This window comes from Monopterus albus, unplaced genomic scaffold (genome assembly GCF_001952655.1).
Source record: "Monopterus albus unplaced genomic scaffold, M_albus_1.0 scaffold117.1, whole genome shotgun sequence".
NCBI classification, from domain to species: Eukaryota; Metazoa; Chordata; class Actinopteri; order Synbranchiformes; family Synbranchidae; genus Monopterus; species Monopterus albus.
Window position 1 is genome coordinate 253,119 of NW_018127997.1, and position 22,117 is coordinate 275,235.

General features: G+C 40.2%; 1 protein-coding gene across 3 annotated transcripts in view; it reads left to right on the forward strand.

Moving 5' to 3' along the window:
- dnah9 (dynein, axonemal, heavy chain 9) overlaps positions 1-22,117 on the forward strand; it is a 149,130-nt gene that overhangs the window by 74,273 nt on the left and 52,740 nt on the right. For all 3 annotated transcript variants that reach the window (XM_020611726.1, XM_020611728.1, XM_020611727.1), the window contains exons 52-62: positions 1,203-1,345; positions 3,502-3,663; positions 3,910-4,143; positions 13,279-13,359; positions 13,487-13,666; positions 14,201-14,431; positions 15,753-15,947; positions 17,054-17,173; positions 19,259-19,447; positions 21,007-21,242; positions 21,329-21,451. In XM_020611726.1, the coding sequence (XP_020467382.1) occupies positions 1,203-1,345; positions 3,502-3,663; positions 3,910-4,143; positions 13,279-13,359; positions 13,487-13,666; positions 14,201-14,431; positions 15,753-15,947; positions 17,054-17,173; positions 19,259-19,447; positions 21,007-21,242; positions 21,329-21,451 (1,894 nt within the window). The remainder of the gene's footprint in view (positions 1-1,202; positions 1,346-3,501; positions 3,664-3,909; positions 4,144-13,278; positions 13,360-13,486; positions 13,667-14,200; positions 14,432-15,752; positions 15,948-17,053; positions 17,174-19,258; positions 19,448-21,006; positions 21,243-21,328; positions 21,452-22,117) is intronic.

The following is a 22,117-nucleotide window of genomic DNA, read 5'->3' on the forward strand; positions in this document are numbered from 1 at the left end:
GTACTAGGTATAAGCAAATTGATAATGTATTTGTGGATATGTGTGAAATTATATGTGTTGACATATTGACTGTCTTCACATGTTTGAAAGAATAAATCAAATCAAAAATCAAATAAAAAAAACAGGGTGAAACTGTAACTGATATTTACATCAAAATATCTGGGTTTTATAAGTACTAACTGGACGGAGGTTTAAAATCTTTTACTGTAAAACAACATTATTTTATTTAACAGATATTTGCTGTTATACACTGTTAAAAAAAGTCATAAAAGAACAGTGAAAATCTATTAGCTGGGGTGCCAGGGAAAAACACACATGCACACACAAAACAGTAGAATACAACTGATATAAGTGATTTTATGGTTAGAGCTTATTTCTATTTAATGGAAAGGCATTGTTTAAAAAAAAAAACTATAAAATATTCATTTTCAGGTGCCAGATGTTCACTGTTCTTTTATGACTTTTTTTTTCATTGCAGCCTAACTTGCAACATTTTAGTAGCGGCTCACATAAGCAATAGTAGTCAGCATAGTAAACGTGCTAGCAAATTAAGTTGCTAGCAGTAGTGCTGGCACAGCTACAGCCAGTAGTCATATAACCCTAGCAGCTCATGTTGCATCAGTCTCCTGTTCACTGGCTCTGAGTAGGCTGGCTAATTATGATGTCTTTAAGACAAATGACTCCAGAGAATCCTGGGATATGAACATTCAATATGCCATTATCTCTGAAATGGCCACATTGGCCACTGTTTAATATAAGCTTATCTGACCAGGCTCCCTTGTGAAAGAGGTTTCTAATCCTCACTGGGACTCCCCTGGTTAAACATTGGTTGAATAGTCAAAAAAAAGATGCATGCTGCCATTTTGAAGTATAGAAAATGTGAAGTTGTTGTCATGCCATGTTGAATTTTAGGTAAATGCACCATTTTTGGAGCATCATGACAGTTTCTAGGTGCTACTGTATGTACATATATGTCAACTTGCACATTCCTCCTCCTGTGAGGCTGTGACAGGCCTATGTTAGCCTAAGTTCCCTGTATGAACTCCTGCTGCTACCATCTCCATGTCAGTTCAGATCCTGGCAAGATGAGAAAGTTTGAGAGAATTCTCAGACAAAATGTCTCTAACAGAACTAATTACAACTGCTTCCTTCAGTATTGATGGTCTTCTCACTGGCAATATGGATCATTTTATCCATTCAAGGAGAGATTCCTGACCTGTTCCCAGATGACGAGGTGGAGAACATCATTGGCAGCATGAGGCCAGAGGTCCGTGGCTGGGGACTGATGGATACAAGGGAAAACTGCTGGAAGTTCTTCATCGACCGTGTTCGCAGACAGCTCAAGGTGAACCAGTTCGATAGATAGATAAGTACAAGAGAAAGAGTTGTGTGTTCCTTGTTACAGTGAATTTCACTACTGATCACCTAGAAGAAGTTTTGCTCAGATACTCTCTCTAGGGGGGGAAAGTTTGCCATTAATCGTTCTCATAGAACTGCATCTGAATTTGATCTCTATCCTCTCTTAATATAGCAATAGAATGTTGCCTCACATTCTTAATTTATCATTCCAAAATAAAACATCCCTCATATTTGGACAAACATCTGACTTTATTATGAAGCCTCTCCCCAGACAATTTTATTCCTGACATTTTCAGATGAACTTGAATATGTCGGGAGCCAGCGGACGTCATTATAGATCACTGACAGGTTGTTCTGCGGAGAGTTCCACCACTGTGTAGCTGCTCTGTTCGTCCTGGGGATAGACAGATTCCAGGGGGTTGCTTATCCTCTCATTATTACAGTGTGCATCTCCACCACCAGCCACATTCTCCATCCCCGCCTTGCTCCCAGTTCAAGCCTTCCTGGCCTGGAGAGTTAATAAATGAGGAAGTCAATCCCATGAGCACAGCCTCGTAAATAGTAGATTTCTAACTGTTCCCTGTCTCAAAATTGTCTGTCTGGACAAAAGGAGGCACTTTCACAAAAAGCTCATAATATCATTCAGTGTTTGAATGAACTTTGTTGAGGAGGTGTTAACATCATTGTTGTGTTATTTAAGGTCACAACATGGGGCAGCATGTGTTTTTGAATCTGTCTGTTACTTTCTCTAATCTTTTTTTGTCCAAGATACTGTATTGTATTATGCCTTCAGGACTTTAAGAAGGGGAAATGAATCTTGGATGCAGATGTGCCCCCTTCTGTTTGCATCATGGCCCTTTTGCAGGCCTGCTTTTAATACATTATTGAATAATGAAAATATTTAAATAAATACATTATTGAATAATATAAATATTTAAATAATTAATTTATCTTGCAGTCTGTTTCCATTTTTCAGTCACCTTTTCTGATCATAAGTCACAACACAGAGATGATGAGTTTAACCACCTAAATTTTTGGCATCATAGCTTCAATTTTATTATTAAAATGTATGAGACGCTTAAGAAAATAGTTACAGATTATAAATGAAGCTGCTAAGCAAAACAAAATTACTACAAAATAAGTGGCAAGCCTAGTGCCATATAGCATTCCAGGTTAGGAGTTCTAGTGGGTACAATCTTTTACTGTGTTCACTGCACTCGATGGATTCTTTGGCACGCTCATTCACAGAGAGGGGCCAGTCAACACCGCGCCACACAGGGCGCAGTAGTAGGTTCATTCAGCCCTGCATACAATCTGTGACAATGGGTCACAAACAGACATGGCTGCGTATTAACAAGTTTGAAAAGGTTGGGAACCAGTGGTTTGGACGAGCTGGATGATGTGCACTATATAGACTGTATGCTGAGCTTTATGGTAGCTTTTAAAACACATTTGTGCACTTTTCACTGCCCTCAGAGGAAGCGATCCATTGACTGATGATTATCGAATGTGATCACACTCTGGAAACTAGGGGGGAAAAAAAGGCCAAACATTTTTAGCTGTCTGAGCTTCATCGGTGTCAGTGACTGCGATTCAGTTCTGTAATTATCAGCTTTTAACTAAATATAATATTCCTCTGGATGAAAGCAGCTAGGTGAAACTTCAGTGTGTAAAACAATGGTAACAGCAAACTTAAAATAAGTGCTCACCTATTTTTTTCTGCAGAGTTGTCACCTAGTAGTGATAGTGTCTTTGAGCATGCTTTTTGCATGTTTGTTTCTTCAGTCTAATGGTATTAAGCATCTGGTTGAGTTTCTCAACAAGCCAGTTGTTAGTCTCCAACAGTGAAAATCAGACTAACGTAGCCAGTGGCCCAACACACTCTTTTAATTTGCACGCTTGCCTGAGGCTTTATTTGCTTAATGATGTAGCTGCAAATAATTAATTCAATTTTTCCCTCTCCCTCTTGACCATGAAGACGGTCTAATCAGAGCAGGAATTCTCTGCCTTTCTTTGCACAGTCTGCCTGTGACACAAGTGGCACTCACAGAGAAAAGAAAATGACTGGGTTCTAGCTGCTGTATCATATTTCACACTCAACTTTGTTTGACCTCTGCATGTATGTGTGTGCCTGTGTTTCAGGTGGCTTTGTGTTTCTCTCCAGTGGGTAGTAAACTGAGGGTTCGCAGTAGGAAGTTCCCTGCAGTGGTGAACTGTACAGCGATTGACTGGTTCCACGAGTGGCCACAAGAGGCGCTGGAGTCAGTCAGCCTCAGGTTCCTCCAGGAGGCGGGGAATATTGAAGTGAGAACAGCTGATACTTTAAATATACACACAGGGATGAAGCCACCCACAAAAGTGATGTTCACACACTGAAAATATAATTTCAGATGTCAGGCACCGTGACACAACGAGGGTGTTGTTAATTTTAAGAGCAGAGGGGAGTCTATGAAAATTAAATTCAGAGCGGGAGCCTCAGGAAATATCATTTTCCAGCTAAATCTGCACAGTAATCTGCTTTTAATGTAAAGTTCTGTGTCGCTCTTGCAGCCTCAAGTAAAGGAGTCAGTCAGTAAATTCATGGCATACATACACATGAGTGTCAACCAGACATCCAAGGAGTATCTGGCCAGTGAGCGGCGCTACAACTACACCACACCCAAGTCTTTTCTGGAGCAGATCAAGCTGTATCGTAGTCTGCTGGGTCAGAAGAGTAAAGACCTCATTACCAAGATGGAGCGACTGGAGAACGGCCTGCAGAAGCTCAACAGCACCTCCGCTCAGGTACAGTACAGTCCACAAACATCCATTTAAAACTAACAAGATTTATTTCACTTCGCTGTGGGTTTAATACAAAACATTCTGTTATTATAATCTCAGGTTTGGGATGCAAAATCTAAATGATATACTATAGTATTGTTTAAACTTTGCATTCCAAGCAGTGGTGTTTAAGTGTATTGAGGCATTATTGTTGTCAACAAAACGAAAAAATATACCCTTTCCCATCATTCCACCTTTAACCATCCATTTCAAAATGTTATGAATTTCAGTACCTGAAACATTAACAGGACCGGGAGCCTGATTTCATCAGTGAAGTTTAGCAGTGTCTTGCACCTGAAAGGTCCCTTAACTCTTCCAGATCCAAGTTAAAATCAAGGGATGATTTAAAAAAAAAAAATTTTTTTTATAGAATCTCTGTCTTGACTGACAGCTGAAGTGTTGTTTCTATAATTGTTATGGTACGTGAGCGAGCGAAAAAGAGAGGCGGACCCAGGTAGCCCACTTCAGTGCAAGCAGTGATTTAATAATACACAGTGTAGTTTAGTGACAATAACAAGTACGTGGATGATAGTGGAACAGAGTAACCGAGTGTTGACCAGCAGCAGGAGTAGAGGGATGATGAGTTGAATGAGTTGAATGAGGTGGGCCGAGCTGCGTCGCGGGGTCACTCCTGGGCTGGTCGGTGGGTGATGGTAGCTACCGGAAAAAACCAAGGTCCAGAGGAAAAACAGTCCAAGAGGGGGAAAAAGAGGAGGTGAAAAGCACGGTAATCCTGGGCATAAATAACGGGGAACTGGAAACACACAAAAATACAGAAACGAATATTCATCAACTCGGGAGACAAAGAGATGGCCTGAGAATGTGAACGAACTGGCAAGTGAGTGAGAGGTGAGCTGGGTATAAGTAAGGATAGACTAATGAAGTGCAGCTGGTGACAATCAAGGGGTGAGGCGCAGGTGTACGTGATCAGCAATCTGAGGCTAAAAGAGAGAGACGGAGTGAGGAAGGTGAGAGAGGCCGGTGAGGCCGGGCAAACCTGACAATAATAAAGTTGTCATGTTACTACCAGAATATATGTTACTATCTCTGGGCTTTGTAAGATTTTCTATGTTGCCTGTTCTTTTTTACAGATGTCTTATCTATTTCTTAAATTTCTCTGTTGATTTTGTGTTCTTTCATGCTTTTGTTCTTTAGTTTTATATTAATACACAATTTATTTTCCGTCCATTTGATATTATTACTAGTGGTTTTAATGGTATTAGTAATAGTATTAATAGTAGTGGTTTGAGGTCAGGGGTTCTGTTCAAGGAGATGACATTCATTTGAATGAATGTTCTGGGTAGAGTTCACCTTCGTTGATTTGTTCTACTGAGATGTGAACTTGTGCTGACCTTTGTGCTAACCGACTGTTAGCAATCTTGTTCACCCAAAGATAATTATCAGTGACTTTTTATTGAACAAATGGTGTACAATGGTGAACAAAATGCCAGGGTGGATACAGTAGAACAGCTGAGGCTCCCCAGGAACTATTGAAACTTAGATGTACTAGCAATAGCCCAGCAGTGCTGACTAGTGAGTTAGCAGTTAGCTCCTCAGCTACCAAAGTTCACTAACTAGCCCTGCAAGTAGTCACTACGTAGTAGTACTGACAGTAGTGTCATGGCAGGTTGAAGTAGTAGACATTAGTAATAGCAGCAGTTGGAATAGTAGTAACAATTAAAGTAGTACTAATATTAGTAGTAGTGCTATTACTACTAGTATTGATTGTAGTAATGCTAATAATAGTAGTAGCAGTTATAATAATGTTATAATACATTAGTATTAGTGGTATGCTATGCTGATATACTGTATGTAGACCAAGGAAATAACTTTTTATCCTTTTTATCTAGTTCTTAAATTGTAAAATGTTTATTTGCAACATTTCATGTTTCCATCTTTGTTATCCATACCTGGGTCGGTTTGTTAGAATGTTTACCATCTCTACACCTTTGCAGAGAAGGGAGCTACACTGTATGAATAATGCAACACAAAGTCTGTGTGTAGAACAGTTTTAATTATAGTGGGTCTACCTGTGCAAGTGAATGTAAAACCGCACACACACAGTTTCACTCTTACAGACCGAGCTTCTCCACTGCTTTGCATAAAATCAGGTGACGTCAGTGTGATGAAAGCCACAGAGCACCCTGAAAAAAGAATGAGCCAACACACACATCCAGAAATATACTGTAGGATCTATATGATAAGTGAGTAGCCTTTTAATTAGAGAGCACATCCTTTACAGCAGCAAGCCACCATTAATGCACCCTGTGTTTGGTAGTGCATCCACACAAATAGCCGTGCTGCCATAAGTACTGTTATTTAACACTGTGTGCAAGAGGATCTCTGGCTCATCAGGGGCTCCTGTGGCCATCATAAATAAGGACCAGGAGGGATGAGGCACAATCTGCGTGTGTGTGTGTAGGGATGGGCTGTAGGAGATCCTGTATAAATGTATGAGTCATCTGTTCCCCAGAGGACACATTAGCTCCATGTTTTTTTCCTTAGCCTTGAATTTTGTGGAGGTAGTGTCCTACCTTTGGCTGCATTAGTCTTGCATAGTGATGTGTATGTGGCTTCAGCCCACACATGTTCACTTAAAAGCTTGTTGACACACACACACACACACACACACACACACACACACACACATACTTTTTGACAGTGCAGTAGTATTGGTACCTATAATAGCACTAGGAGTAATAGATAGATATATAGATAAGCCTTTATTGTCATTGTAACACGTACAACGAAATTTTAGAGTGACCTCCAGTCGGCAATAGAAAAAAACATAACATATGAAATAAGATCATATAAAAAACCTAACTGCTAGAAAAACAAAATAAACAACAAACCTCTCACACAGAGGCATATTATATTTTAGCAGCAATGTGGTAACTGCTGTTGGGTAAAAACTATTCTTGACGCTAGTGGTCCTTGATTTGATTGCTCTGAACTGTCTATCTGACAGCAGCAGTTCAAAGAGTGAAAGTCCTGGGAATGAAGTGTCCTTAATGATGTTCTGGGCTTTTTTGAGGCAGCGGGAACCATGCAGTTCTTCCAGAGTGAGGAGAGGGCAGCCGATGATCTCCTGGGCTGTATTAATGACCCTCTGGAGCGTTTTCCTCTGAGCCACTGTGCTGCTGCTTTACCATACACATATACAGTATGTAAGGATGCTCTCAATGGAGCACCAATAAAAGGACACCAGCAGTCTCTGGGAGATGTTCTTCCTGGGTACCCATAGGAAGTACAGTCTCTGCTGGGCCTTTTTAAGCAGTCCAGAGGTATTCACACCCCTCCTCAATGTGGACTCCCAGAAAGCAGAAGGCTGGCACCCCCTCCACACGGTCCCCACTAATATACGGTGGCAAGATGTCGGTTTTCTTCCTCCTGAAGTCGACAATGACCTCCTTACTCTTTGAGGTATTAAGGAGCAGATTGTTCTCTCTGCACCACACTATCAGCCTCTCCACCTCATCCCTGTAGGTAGTCTCATCCCCCCAAGAGATAAGCCCCACCACCGTGGTGTCATCAGCAAATTTTACAATGGTGTTGCCGTGGTGGGCGGGGGTGCAGTCGTGGGTGTACAGGGTGTAGAGCAGGGGGCTCAGCACACAGTCTTGTGGTGAACCAGTGCTGAGGCTGGGAGCCATGGATAATGCAAATATTAATTCCAGTAGTAATAGCAGTAAGTAGAAGTGGTGATTTTACTTGTGTTAATATTAAGAATATGACTAGTAGTACTACTGGTAATACTAATCATTCTAGTAGTACACATAGTAATAGTAGTAGCTGTAATACGAGTACCACTACTTACAGAATACTACTAGCAGTTTTACTAATAGTAGTAGTCTGCATTTGTACTAATAATAGTGGTAAATGGAATAGTGGTAGACCTACTCTCCCACCACAGCCAGTTAATGTCTTGGCCCATTTTGCAAAGAGAAAAAAGCTAAATGAAGGGTTCCCCTTAAAGTGTAAGAACTGGAATAAGACCTTTTCCCCCCAACAAATGCAGCCAGCTGTCTATTTGTTGCATAAATGGAGCTATAGTCACCACAGCAATACAAGCCAGATACTGAAATCCCAAACACTGTTGAGTCCATAAGTCATATGTGGATGAATGAGTATACCTGTATGCTTTGCTGTCAGATCTGATCTGGCCTTAAGAAACACTGTTGTACTAATTCCGTTTTCATCAGAGGGGAGAGAGAGTGTGCCGTTTTATAGAGAGAGGAGCAGACATGTTTCCCTGCTTGGGCTTTCATCTGCAGTAGATACACACAGAAGGTGCTCAGATATACTGAATATCACCCTTCTCCTACCAATTAGTCCCCCCCTTCATGTCGCCTATACATCATGTTGTGAAAGCTCACTTTTTGCTCGTCTAATGTTCGACCAACTCTTTTGCACAAAGTCCCTGCAACCCGACAGGGCTGTCTTCCCTCTGGCCTGATTTTCTGTTTGTTAATTAGCTGAAAGACAAGCATGAAAAACAGTCTGTTTTTATTTCCCCAGTGCAACATTTTGATGGAGTCGGATGGGAGTACAAAGCCTAATTTGTCGGGGAGTTATGAGGAGTTTGTAACAGCTTTAATTTCTCTTTACGACCGTCCTTGGTTTGTACATTTATGTGTGTGTGTGTGTGTGTGTGTGTGTGTGTGTGTGTGTGTGTGTGTGTGTTGAAAGCAGCTCTTGATCCTAAAAAGCTTTTATTCTTTCCCAGATATTGTTCATCTTTTTCTGTCCCTTTATCTGCTTGGACAGAACAAGATTTTTTCTAGCAGTGTATTAAAGGTCACATGCGTGGACCATGGCACATTACTGCAGGGCACAGAATGTTGTCTGCAAAGGTTTAGGCCCTTTGTGAAGCATATTTGTTCAACTTCCCTGAGCCACTGAATCCGCTTTGTTACTTTAAAGTCTTGAAAAGATGTTTGTTTCCATTGAATTGCCATTTAGCCTGATCAGTGATTGGATTTCTGATAAGAACCAGTGATGATACAAACAACAAAAACAAGTGTTCAGTCCTTCAAAACTGCCTGAGAGATTCAGTTAGATGATAGCAATAGATTCATTAGTGTCCATATATACACACTGCTTGCTACTTATACAGTTTAATGACACAACAATAGATTACTGTCGGCAGCCTACCCCTGTACACTGTCCCAAAACTGAATCCAAATTGCCTTGAAAGCTTTTGAGATTTTTATTTTAAATTAATGGACACTTTAGACCAATTTAGCATTATGTTTAAAAATCATGCAATATGGCCCAGTGCAGACCTGACATGCACGCACAGTACATTTCCATTGTTAACCTGTTGTATTTCTGTCCCACGTAATAGTCACAAGTGTTTTAGACATACTTTTGTAACCTTTGGTTTCATATAGAACAACCAACGAGGTAACAGTTCTGTTACCAGATAGCAGATATGCAATGTAGTAGGTTTATAGAAACTTATTAAACTCTTGCTAAAGCAAGGTTACCTGTTTCACCCTGATTTCAGCTAATTGCTGCAGCTCCATAGTTAACAGACAGTCATGAGAGTGGTGTTGTTCTCATCTAATAACAGAGAGCAAATAAGCATATTTTAAAATATTAAACCATATTTTTAAATGTGGTCTGTGGAGCGTGACACTATGGGTGCTATTGATAATACAGTACATAGTGTATGCAAACCAGAAAACATAAAACATAAATATAAATTGTTCATAGAATATCCCAAAAAGTGAGTATCTACAGTGGTGTGAAAAAGTGTTTGCCCCCTTACTGATTTCTTATCTTTTTGCATGTTTGTCACACTGTAATGTTTCAGATCGTCAAACAAATTTATATATTAGTCAAAGATAACACAAGTAAACACATCATGCAGTTTTTAAATGAAGGTTTTTATTATTAAGGGAAAACAAAATCCAAAACTATATAGCCCTGTGTGAACAAGTGTTGGCCCCCCTGTCATTCTCGTTAAACTTTCCCACCCTTCCTTAAACTTACAGTGGTGTGAAAACGTGTTTGCCCCCTTACTGATTTCTTATCTTTTTGCATGTTTGTCATACTGTAATGTTTCAGATCATCAAACAAATTTAAATATTAGTCAACGATAACACAAGTAAACACATCATGCAGTTTTTAAATGAAGGTTTTTATTATTAAGGGAAAACAAAATCCAAAACTACAAAGCCCTGTGTGAATAAGTGTTTGCCCCCTAAACCTAATAACTGGTTGGGCCACCCTTAGCAGCAACAACTGCAATCAAGCGTTTTCGATAACTTGCCATGAGTCTTTTACAGCGCTGTGGAGGAATTTTGGCCCACTCATCTTTGCAGAATTGTTGTAAGTCAGCCACATTGGAGGGTTTTCGGGCATGAACTGCCTTTTTAAGGTCATGCCACAGCATCTCAATTGGATTCAGGTCAGGACTTTGACTAGGCCACTCCAAAGTCTTCATTTTGTTTTTCTTCAGCCATTCAGAAGTGGACTTGCTGGTGTGCTTTGGATCATTGTCCTGCTGCAGAACCCAAGTTCGCTTCAGCTTGAGGTCACAAACGGATGGCCGGACATTCTCCTTCAGGATATTTTGGTACACAGCAGAATTCATGGTTCCATTTATCACAGCAAGTCTTCCAGGGCCTGAAGCAGCAAAACAGCCCCAGACCATCACACTACCACCACCATATTTTACTGTTGGTATGATGTTCTTTTTCTGAAATGCGGTGTTACTTTTACGCCACACATAATGGGACACACACCTTCCAAAAAGTTCAACTTTTGTCTCGTCTGTCCACAGAGTATTATCCCAAAAGTCTTGGGGATCATCAAGATGTTTTCTGGCAAAACTGAGACGAGCCTTTATGTTCTTTTTGCTCAGCAGTGGTTTTCGTCTTGGAACTCTGCCATGCAAACCATTTTTGCCCAGTCTCTTTCTTATGGTGGGGTCATGAACACTCACCTTAACTGAGGCAAGTGAGGCCTGCAGTTCTTTGGATGTTGTTGTGGGGTCTTTTGTGACCTCTTGGATGAGTTGTCGCTGCGCTCTTGGGGTAATTTTGGTCGGCCGGCCACTCCTGGGAAGGTTCTCCACTGTTCCATGTTTTCGCCATTTGTGGATAATGGCTCTCACTGTGGTTCGCTGCAGTCCCCAAGCTTTAGAAATGGCTTTATAACCTTTTCCGGACTGATAGAGCTCCATTATTGTCTTTCTCATTTGTTTTTGAATTTCTTTGGATCTCGGCATGATGTCTAGCTTTTGAGGATCTTTTGGTCTACTTCACTTTGTCAGGCAGGTCCTATTTAAGTGATTTCTTGATTGCGAACAGGTGTGGCAGTAATCAGGCCTGGGTGTGGCTAGAGAAATTGAACTCAGGGGCGATAAACCAGTGTTCTGACAGGGGGGCCAACACTTGTTCACACAGGGCTATATAGTTTTGGATTTTGTTTTCCCTTAATAATAAAAACCTTCATTTAAAAACTGCATGATGTGTTTACTTGTGTTATCTTTGACTAATATATAAATTTGTTTGACGATCTGAAACATTACAGTGTGACAAACATGCAAAAAGATAAGAAATCAGTAAGGGGGCAAACACTTTTTCACACCACTGTAAATAATGGTGCTTTAAAGCATTCTCCAATCAAAATATTCCCATAGACAAACTGAACATTAATACACATAAATTTGAAAATATGCTTAATATTAAATTACTTATAACTCATTTAGTAGAAAGATTTCATTTTAAGAGAACGCACCAGTGATCAGTTTGTCTGTGCAATGAAATGGACCAGTGACCTTCATAAAGAAGAGGAGGCTATCTCCCGGGATGATATATGAAAAATGTAAGACACCTCTTTCTTTGTACAAAAAAACAAACTAAGGCAATTTAAAATATTAAATAGACTGTGCTACACCCTGTCACAGTTACACAAAATGGGTGTAAGCGACAGTGATAAATGTGGTACAGCAGAAGGAGCCTTTACTCATCTGTTATGGGACTGCAATCAAATCAAAGATCGGTGGTTGGGCATAACTAAGCAGGCAATGACCCGCACTAACATAGATATTCCCCTTACACCACAAACATGCATACTGGGGGACTTGTATCAATTCAGCAGAATGCCTTCAAAAGACAAAATTATCTGTCATGCTGGACTGCAGCTAATGCACAACAAATAAGGAATGGACCAGTGAAGCCATAGATAAGTTGAAGCTAGAAAAGGTAGCTCTTAGATGAACAGAACATGCTGGTACATGGGCTGCACCAGCTGCATATTTAATGTCATTTTTATTATTGCCTATTAAGCTGAGTTAATAATTGTTTTCTAATCTTTGACAGTGCTATTTAGATTGTATGTATTGCATACTGTAAGAGCAGAACTGAAAGCTAGGGATAGTGTTTGATACCGTTCAGGGCTGGGAAATGGGCTGGATAGGTTTGATAATGGACTGGAGGGGTTCAGAGTCTGTCTGTTTGTTTTGTCTTAGTGTAAGTGGGAAGAATATGGCGTCCCTAAATAACTGATGCCAGCGTAAACTTGGATATATACAATGCAAAAAAAAAAGTCTTTGTAGATGTTTTATGAGAGCAGGTACAGTATTATTGGATTCTGAAAATGTCTTGAAACAATGTGTAAACAGCATTTTAATGTTGAAGTTGAGATGGAGCAAATTTGAACTGCTACCTTTGTATACCATTACTGTAGGTAGTATACATAACATATACATAAAATTTTTTACATGTTTCATATGTTATAATAATATATTAATCTTCAAATTATAGCTATAAAAGTACCTTTCCTACTGTAATGTTACAAATGTAAGCAAATAAGTAGCATAAAATGAATAACAAAGTATACAAAACATTAAAACTGTAGTGAAGTAAATGTACTTTGTGCCACTGCTATTTGAGAGTACTTTTAATTTTGAATGAACGACAGATCGATAAACCTACATACATAAATATATTCGGAGAAACTCTCATTCTGGTTCAGTGATTATGATCTACAGTTTTGTTCATTGAGATCTGAAGCCTTGGCCATAGTATCATCACTTATGGGCTTATGGGCTTGATGTCCTGGCCTTCATATCTCACCTTCTGATAGGTAGATGACCTCAAGGCCAAGCTAGCTGCTCAGGAGGTGGAGCTTAAGCAGAAGAACGAAGATGCTGATAAGCTGATCCAGGCAAGAACATGCACTCTCTTTTAGAAACAATGTTGGTCATTTTCCTGTACTCTGTTTATCTGGGTAGTTTCTGCACATCAGACCCTTCTTGTTGCTGCTCAGGTTTTGTGTCTGGTGCTTTCCCCAGGTGGTCGGGATAGAGACTGAGAAGGTGTCCAAGGAGAAGGCAGTGGCTGACGAGGAAGAGCAAAAGGTGGCAGCCATTGCTGTGGTAGTCAGCGGAAAACAGAGAGACTGTGAGGAGGACTTGGCCAAGGCTGAACCAGCTCTTCTAGCCGCCCAGGATGCCCTCAACACTCTAAATAAGGTTAGCTACTCGCTTATCTCTCGCTATGTCTTAATGAGTTGCTCCATCATATTTTTCTTTCTCTCTTTTAGTTTTTTCTCCTTTAAGAGGACTTGTGTTCTGTTTTATTTGATTTCGCTTGTTTCACTAGAATAATTTATGTCCACACAGACCTTGAGCTGTATAAAAGATTATTGAATCACATATATAACCCGGTCTTTGCTATGTTCTGCAGGCCTTTTACTTCATCCTCGCATCCTGTGTAGGTTTATAAGCTGCCTGGGGGATTTTCAAAAACCTCTCTGTGTTTAAAAGGTGCTCTCGGTTCAAACAAGCAGAACAGACAGTTCAATCACAGCTTAGCGCTCTCTAAAGATGCTCTAATTAGAATTCTCTGTTGTCCTCTCAAAGTCAGCAGTGATTCTTCTTCCTTTATTCTAATCCTTTTCTTTCCCCCTCTTTTTCCCCCAGCAGACCACAGAGATTGTTCAAACTCAATTAAATCATAGCCCTTTGATTTTTCATCCATTGTTGCCTCTGTCTTCCCTGCTTCAGAACAACCTGACAGAACTGAAGTCATTTGGCTCTCCGGTAGCAGCGGTGACCAATGTCACTGCCGCAGTCATGGTCCTGATGGCACCCGGTGGCAAAGTCCCAAAGGATCGCAGCTGGAAGGCTGCAAAGGTGATGATGGCCAAAGTTGATGCGTTCCTGGACTCACTGATAAACTTCAACAAAAAGAACATCCCAGAGGCTTGCCTTAAAGCTATCCAGCCTTACCTGCAGGTGAACATTTCATTTAGTCATTTCTAATGATGCACAGTGTGGAAAGTCCGCCGCTGAGCAAGTTCAACTAATAAGTAAAAAAATTAGCAGAGGCGTGATTACAGTGACAGTGGCACATTATGGCTGCTGAGCATCCAAATGACAGCCAGAGAAAATCAACCAGTTAATTAGGCGTTACAAATTTAACAGCCACCCTGATTAAGAGTTCAGTGGAGCAGATACTAGATAAGACAGTGCAGCAGATAAAGCCTGAATTCACTATGTACACCACAGATTCAGCTTCCAGACACTCTTAATGTAGTGAATTAATATGTAAAAGTGGTGGTCAAAAATAAAAGGTAATTCATGTTTATGAAGAAACCATTACTAACTTATGTCTTGCTGTGACTTATACTGTGCTTTAAGGCTTGGAGAGGCTAGTCAACCAAACTGTTTAACAGACAGATAAGTTGTAATATGTTAATTTAATGCCTTTTTGTAAGGATGACCCAAACTCTTTGTTACAGTCTTTGCAAGACAAAATAGTGCAGATACTACAATCTTGATTTCACCAATCTTAAAGATAGACAGTGTCCCTTTTAAAAGAAGAAATAACAGTCCTCTTACAAAGGAGAAGCTGAAATCATAAGCGTCCAGAGCTTTTTCAACAGTTTACAGTCTTCATGCCTATAAACTGGTGCCAGTGATAGCACATCCTCTATTTCTAATGTGTACCTGCATCAGCTCCTGTTACATAAGTTGCATAGGATAGCCTAAAGGGAATGCAGGAGCAAAGTGCAGTACAATAATTTACACCAAAGTTACTGGTCTAATAAATAACTCAACTGGCACTTACTGCTGCTTTTTTTATGCTAGGCTACTAAGACTAGTTTGGCCAGTGTTAAATTGGACTTTTTTCCCATTTGATTGGATTTAGCTACTCATTACTGCCTCATTTATGTGGTATAAGAGACTAAACCTTTTTTTTCAATTAGTAGGTGCATTTCTGAGAGTAAACAATCTTAGACACTTTTAATTAACACACATTAGCTCTTTTGGTTTAGCTAGCTGGCTGTCTCTCTGTGGTACAGAGCGTGGTTGCATAAAATTATTTATATATTAAAACAAATGTCAGAAAGACCTATTATGCTCATAAATCAGTTTTGTATGTGTAAATACAATATGCAGTTACTGTATTTGTTGGGCAGATTAGCAATACATTTTCAGCCCACAGCTTACTTTGGTCAGGCTGTAATTGAATTAGAGGTTCTGATAGAGTATGCAATCTATGTTGAGTTTTCATTTGTGCATGTGTAAGTTCATCTGTCTTGGTCCTCTCCAGGATCCAGAGTTCCAGCCTGATCTGGTAGCCTCCAAGTCATACGCAGCGGCGGGGCTATGCTCATGGGTTTTAAACATTGTCAAGTTCTATGAGGTGTATTGTGAGGTGGAGCCTAAGCGCCAGGCTCTGACTGAGGCCAACGCAGAGCTGGCTGCTGCACAGGAGAAACTTGCTGCCATCAAGACCAAGATTAATGTAAGCTATTGCATTGGACTAAGGATACAGGAAATGAAAAGCTGTTTTGCTAAGTGCCAAGTATCTTTTTTAAGAGAACACCATTTCAACATCTAAAATCCATAGGATTTAGACTTTCAAGTTAAAATACCATTTTATTAAAGAAAGGGCTTACTGTTCCTCGAAGTCTTGTTTTTGTTTTCTAGTTATTTGGCAGAAAAATGCTCTGACAGATACATTGAAAGTCTTGTAAAACTTTTGTTGGTGGCCTGACTTCTGCACAGAACAAATCGTAGGCTCTAAAGTGACTTGTGAAAGCCTGAAATCTCAGCACCCAGGTATAAAAGATTTGCGAGACATCATTGTGAACTCTATTAAACCCTGAAGATGTGGAGTGTAATAAGAAATTGATGCTACAGACATAAAATAAAAACAACACCAACTTGAGGCTATGAGCTGCAACCAAAAATCAGGATATGAATTGTTTTATAAAGGCCCAAGTGACAGTTGACACAACTCCACTAGTGACCATACACCACCAGCCTTTTATCAATTCAAAGCTGGTTTAAGTGCTATTAAAGGATTTTACTGTTCATTAATGTAAAACTAAATCCATCAGCTAAAAAAAGACCCTACTGATAAAAGCAGCTGTAAATAATGGTTTTTCAGTTGACATTCAATACATAACAGCGTGAGAGCGCCCCAGCAGAGCATGGTGCTCAGTGTCTGCTTATATCAAACCCTGCAGAGTGCAGAGTGGCCACTCTTAATAAAATCCAGCATGACTTCTCGCTGTCATTTTTCAGCCCTCCGTCAGATCGCTTGAGCAGAGAGCGAGTCTGGAGCCAAGGGGAATTAGCAATCCTCAAACTAATCTACTGAACCTGTGTGCCTCTCCACCGATTAATCCTGTTTGTCCTTGTGCTAATTACTTCCATATGCCAAATAAATCCATAGCAGAGTGAATGATAAGTTTTAGCTAACTTTTCACACATTTCCAGGTTTCTTTCATTAGGCAGACTTTAGTCATCTTTGTTCTTTGTCCTCTTTATGACCACACTGTGTCTTAACAAGTGCCAATTTTTCTGTTTCACTGTGTGTCTGTCTGTATGTTTTTGGCCTATCAGCACCTTAATGAGAACCTGGCCAAGCTGACAGCCAAGTTTGAGAAAGCCACAGCAGATAAGCTCAAGTGTCAACAGGAAGCAGAATCAACCGCACGCACCATTTCCCTGGCCAACCGCCTGGTGAGGAGGGCAACAGTCGGCCCAGCTAGCACACACATACACGTACAACACAGATAGACACAGATGTGTACAAACTTGTATTGATACCCACACACATGTATTTTAATCTCTCCTTATTATCATGGCCACCTCTTTGGTTTTTCTTTTCATCCTACTCATTTAGTAAGGATCAAACATTTACAACTATGCTTATACTTCAGCCCCCTCCAACCCCCGGCTCCAATCTGACCTTTACAGCAGCACAGGTAAGAGACAGACTTAGAAAGATCAAGGTGGGTGGGATAGTTGGGCACTTGTTCAACATGTGCCTGAGGCCGGGTAGAGTACCACAAATGTGGAAAAAATCCTGTGTGGTACCGGTGCCAAAGACGCAGCACCTTAGGGACCTCAACAGTAACAGGCCACTGGCACTAATGCTGCACCTGATGAAGACACTCGAGAGACTGGTTCTGATCCATCTCCGCACTCTAGTGAGCTCATCTCTGGACCCGCTTCAGTTTGCCTACCAGCCTAGAATCAGAATGAATGACAGCATCATCTACCTCTTACACAAAGCTTTTCCTCATCTGGCGAAGCCTGGGAGCACTGTGAGAATAATGTTTTTTTGATTTCTGCACTGCTTTTAAAACCATACAGCCAGTACGTCTGAGGGATAAACTGGAGCACACTAGAGTGCACCTCCAGCTATCAAACTGGGTTCTGGACTACCTCACCAACCAACCACAGTATGTGTGGGCAAGAGACTGTGTCTGACATGGAAGTCTGCAGCACAGGGACCCTGCAGGGAACTGTGTTGGCACCGTTCCTCTTCACCCTGTACACTTATCTTATTTTATCTTATCCCTACCATTCCATTTTATATGACTTCTAATACTGTATTACTGCTTTTACTGTACTTGTACTCCATTGCATTTCAGACAAAAATATTGTACCTTTTCACTCCATTATTGTTATCTGACAGCTACTTCCTTTACATTTATATTTATTCATTTGACAGGATGTATCCAGGGTACAGTAGAGCATTAGTATTATAGGTTTTATGCACAATCCATATCAGCAGTTTATAAAATATGATAGATGCACTGTTTTAAGTTAAACCACCCAACAGTATCTGCATCTTAGCTAGGCATTAAACATATTGCTTTCACATATATGATTCAGTAATATTAATCCAGGATGATACATATGTTCTTGTAATGAAGTATTTTAAATTGTGAATTATTCAGTTAAGGTAAAGGATAAGGCCGATCATTGTCTCTATTAATAGTATTTTCAACCATCCCTTTATACACACTAAAGACAAGTCTCCAGTCTGGATCAGCTTATTTGACTGTGGTGACTGAAAATGTTAATATAGAAAATGGCCAGCAACATCCTTTAAGGATCTGAGTACTTCCCCCAACACAGACATGTACTGTATACTGTATATGAGGTCATTACTGGTGGTAGGTTGATGGGCAAAACTGGCAATTTTATCCATTTAACATAAAATCACAAAATGTGTAAAAAAGGGTCTGAAAACTTTATAAATCTACACGAGTGTGTAATTCCCTGCTGACAGCAGCAAAGCAAAAAGATGAGTGTTGACACTGTTAGTATGATAATCAAAATTATTCAGAGGAAGTTTCCAAAACACCTGGCAGGAGCAACAAAAGGACAAGCAGTTGTTCTCATTTGCTAGCCAGACAGATACCAAAGCAAATGCAGTCAACTTACTGAAGTGTGCAGTGTTTCCATGATGTATGCTGAAAAGTTGGGGTTTGTATCAAAGTGCAGGGCCTCTCAAGTTTAGAAGACATAAGATATTAAGGTGAACTTTACTGATCCCTGAAGGTAAACTGGATCATTGTTGCAGTAAAGAGTAGAGGTGTTGGTACACAAGCAAAGAGGTGATAAAGGATATGAAAACCTAATAAAAAGGACTTGAAGATCACAAGAGACCTCCTAATGTTCATGAGTCTGTGCATCAATGACTGCAGACAGAGATTAATTTGGATTTGATTCTACAGGATACTCCACAAGGACTATGGTGTTGTAATGTAAAACAATAAATCTGTGTGTTCATGGTCTGTCGCTGTGTTTCAGGTTGGGGGTCTGGCATCAGAGAACGTGCGTTGGGCTGAGGCTGTAGAAAACTTCAAGAAACAAGAGAGGACTCTGTGTGGGGACGTCCTCCTCATCACTACCTTCATCTCCTACCTGGGATACTTCACCAAACGCTACAGGCTTCAGCTTATGGACAACACTTGGAGGCCATATCTCAATCAGCTGAAGGTGGGTGGCCTCAAGTAGAGTTTATACCTGTATGTAAAGGTGCGATGACTGGCATGTTCAAAAGTTTAACTGCAGTATATGTTGGAGCTACAACTGGAATACCACATGGAGTCCTGATAACTGTAATCAGGTTGTTTTTACAGGCTTAATGTGTTTTTCTCAAGTTCAAGTACAATGTCGGTGGGGTTTACTAAGCGTGAAAACAACAGTAATGGAGGCAACTATTTCCTCATCATTTGTTGGTTATGATAACGGTGTACTCACCAGAGTAATTCCTGAGATCTCAGAATGGGGAAACATCAATATCAGTAACTTGAATGGGGCAACAAGCATGAGCAGTCAATTGATTATAACAAATATTCAACTTAGACAAACTTTTGAGTCTAAAAATATGAGCCTGTCGTGTTACCTGCCAGTTCTGCAACATCTGACTTGTACAAAGTTAACAACTAAAACAGTCTTGAGCTTTACACCTTTAGAGCGTATGAACAGCTTGATCACTGGTCTAAATGGCCCTGCCAGTCAGGGTTAGAGAAGCAATGGTAAAATAAAAATAAAAAGTCATTCATTTCCTTTCATGACCCAAAATTATTTGTAGTTGTGGTAGTTAGCTACACAAAAAATGGCAAAAATGTAATTTATCTACTTCAGTCAATACAAAATGGGGCGACTATGGTTCAGTGGGTAGAGCAGTCTCCCAACCAGAGGGTTGGAGGTTCAAATCTTAGTGCCTGCAATCCACATGTCAACGTGTCCTTGGGCAAGACACTGAACCCCCAGGTTGCCCCCGGTGTGAGTTGGCACCACAGATGGCTGCCTTGGTTCTGTACCAGAAACAAGTGTGTGGAACATACTTGGCCAAATAAAGGTGATTATTATCCTTAAACTGCTAGTTTAATTACATGTAGTTGTCCATTCCCCAGTATTGCATTCAAAGACATTTTAAATGTCTTTAAATCTCTGGAGAGAATCTTCAAACACAAGGAAAAAAAGGCTCATAATCGTCACCTTTTTAGTGTCTCGAAATGCTACAGTATAGTACAAAGTGAGTATTAATCTCCAGCTGAAATTAATCTTCAACAAATGCACTATCCACAGAGACTGCAAGAAGTGTGACTGGTCAGCTTGAACTGCTTTGATTTTCTCCTGCAGGTTTCTGACATAAGAAAAAAGAGTTGATAGTGAAGACATCATGAAACACATGGTAGAAAGGCTCCTTAATCTAAAAATATGAACATAACATAAACATGGTCACTGTGAATATTAATGCAACCAGGCAGACCTTACCATGGTTGCTCTGAATCACAAAGTACATAAAACAATGTAAACACAAGAACTGTAACATATGTAATAAAAGCACAATACAGCCTGCTCATCATCAATGCATCAGTCTAGTGTAGTGGGCTGCAATAAACCTCTACAGTCACACACTGAACTATAAATCACACACACATTTTATTTGGAGAAGAAACCAGAAACATTGCTTGTTCCAATTTTAAGACTGCACCACAGCATAAAATGATTGAATGTCATACATACTCCTTGACCTCATCTGTAAGGTTCCTATCCCGGTGACCCCTGACTTGGACCCTTTGACCATGCTGACGGACGATGCTGACGTTGCAGTGTGGCAGAACGAGGGGCTGCCCGCCGACAGGATGTCTACAGAGAATGCAACCATTCTCACTTCCTGCCAGCGTTGGCCCCTGATGGTGGACCCCCAGCTACAGGGCATCAAGTGGATCAAAAACAAATACGGCGAGGACCTGCGTGTCATCCGCATTGGACAGAAAGGGTAAAAGACTTTATGGTGAAATTTGCAGATGGTCATTTTTTGGGGGACAAGATACTGACAGCAGAATTCTTACTATGCGCTGAAAGATATCTGGATGCCATAGAGAGAGCACTGGCAGCAGGCGATGTGATTCTGATAGAGAACTTGGAGGAAACACTGGATCCTGTTCTTGGACCTCTGCTGGGCAGGGAAACTATCAGGAAGGGCAGGTAAGAAAGTCTAGAGGCTTTACAGAAATGATTGATAAACTGTGAAAGTCAGTGTCTTGGATTCATTATCTTGTTGACATTTTCTTTGATCAGTTCTTTGACAGTTTCTGATTTACAAGTAAATCCCAATTTAGCCAGAGTTTCAATTTCTTATGAGTTTCCTATGATGTGTATTCAAAAATCTAACTTCAAGATGCAACAGCATTGTTTATTGTAATCCAGACTTGCACTCATACAACCTGCACAATTGCACTAAGTGTGGTGACAGACAGAAGCTTATAGATCAGTGGTTAATACAAACAAACAGCAAAGCCTCTGGATTCAATTTGCATCCAGTTGAAGCTCACAGTGGTCTCATTCAGAAGACTTGATCACTTGCACTGTCTCACCTTTCAAGTGAAAGTTGAACTGATGAAATAGATAAGAAGCTATCACTAAATGAAAAACATACTAGCATTAGAATAAATCTTCCACAAACCTGGTCGTGGATCATTAGCTTTTTTTCAGCTATATTAACAAGTAAATTAGCTACAGCTACAAGCTATAAAAATGCCAATAGATAGTAGCACTGTACCCAGCTGAGGACTTTGTCAGTCAACTGTCAGTCCACTCTTCACTGTGACTATTTGACTATTTGTTCCTTTTCTTTCTTTGTTTTTTTTAATA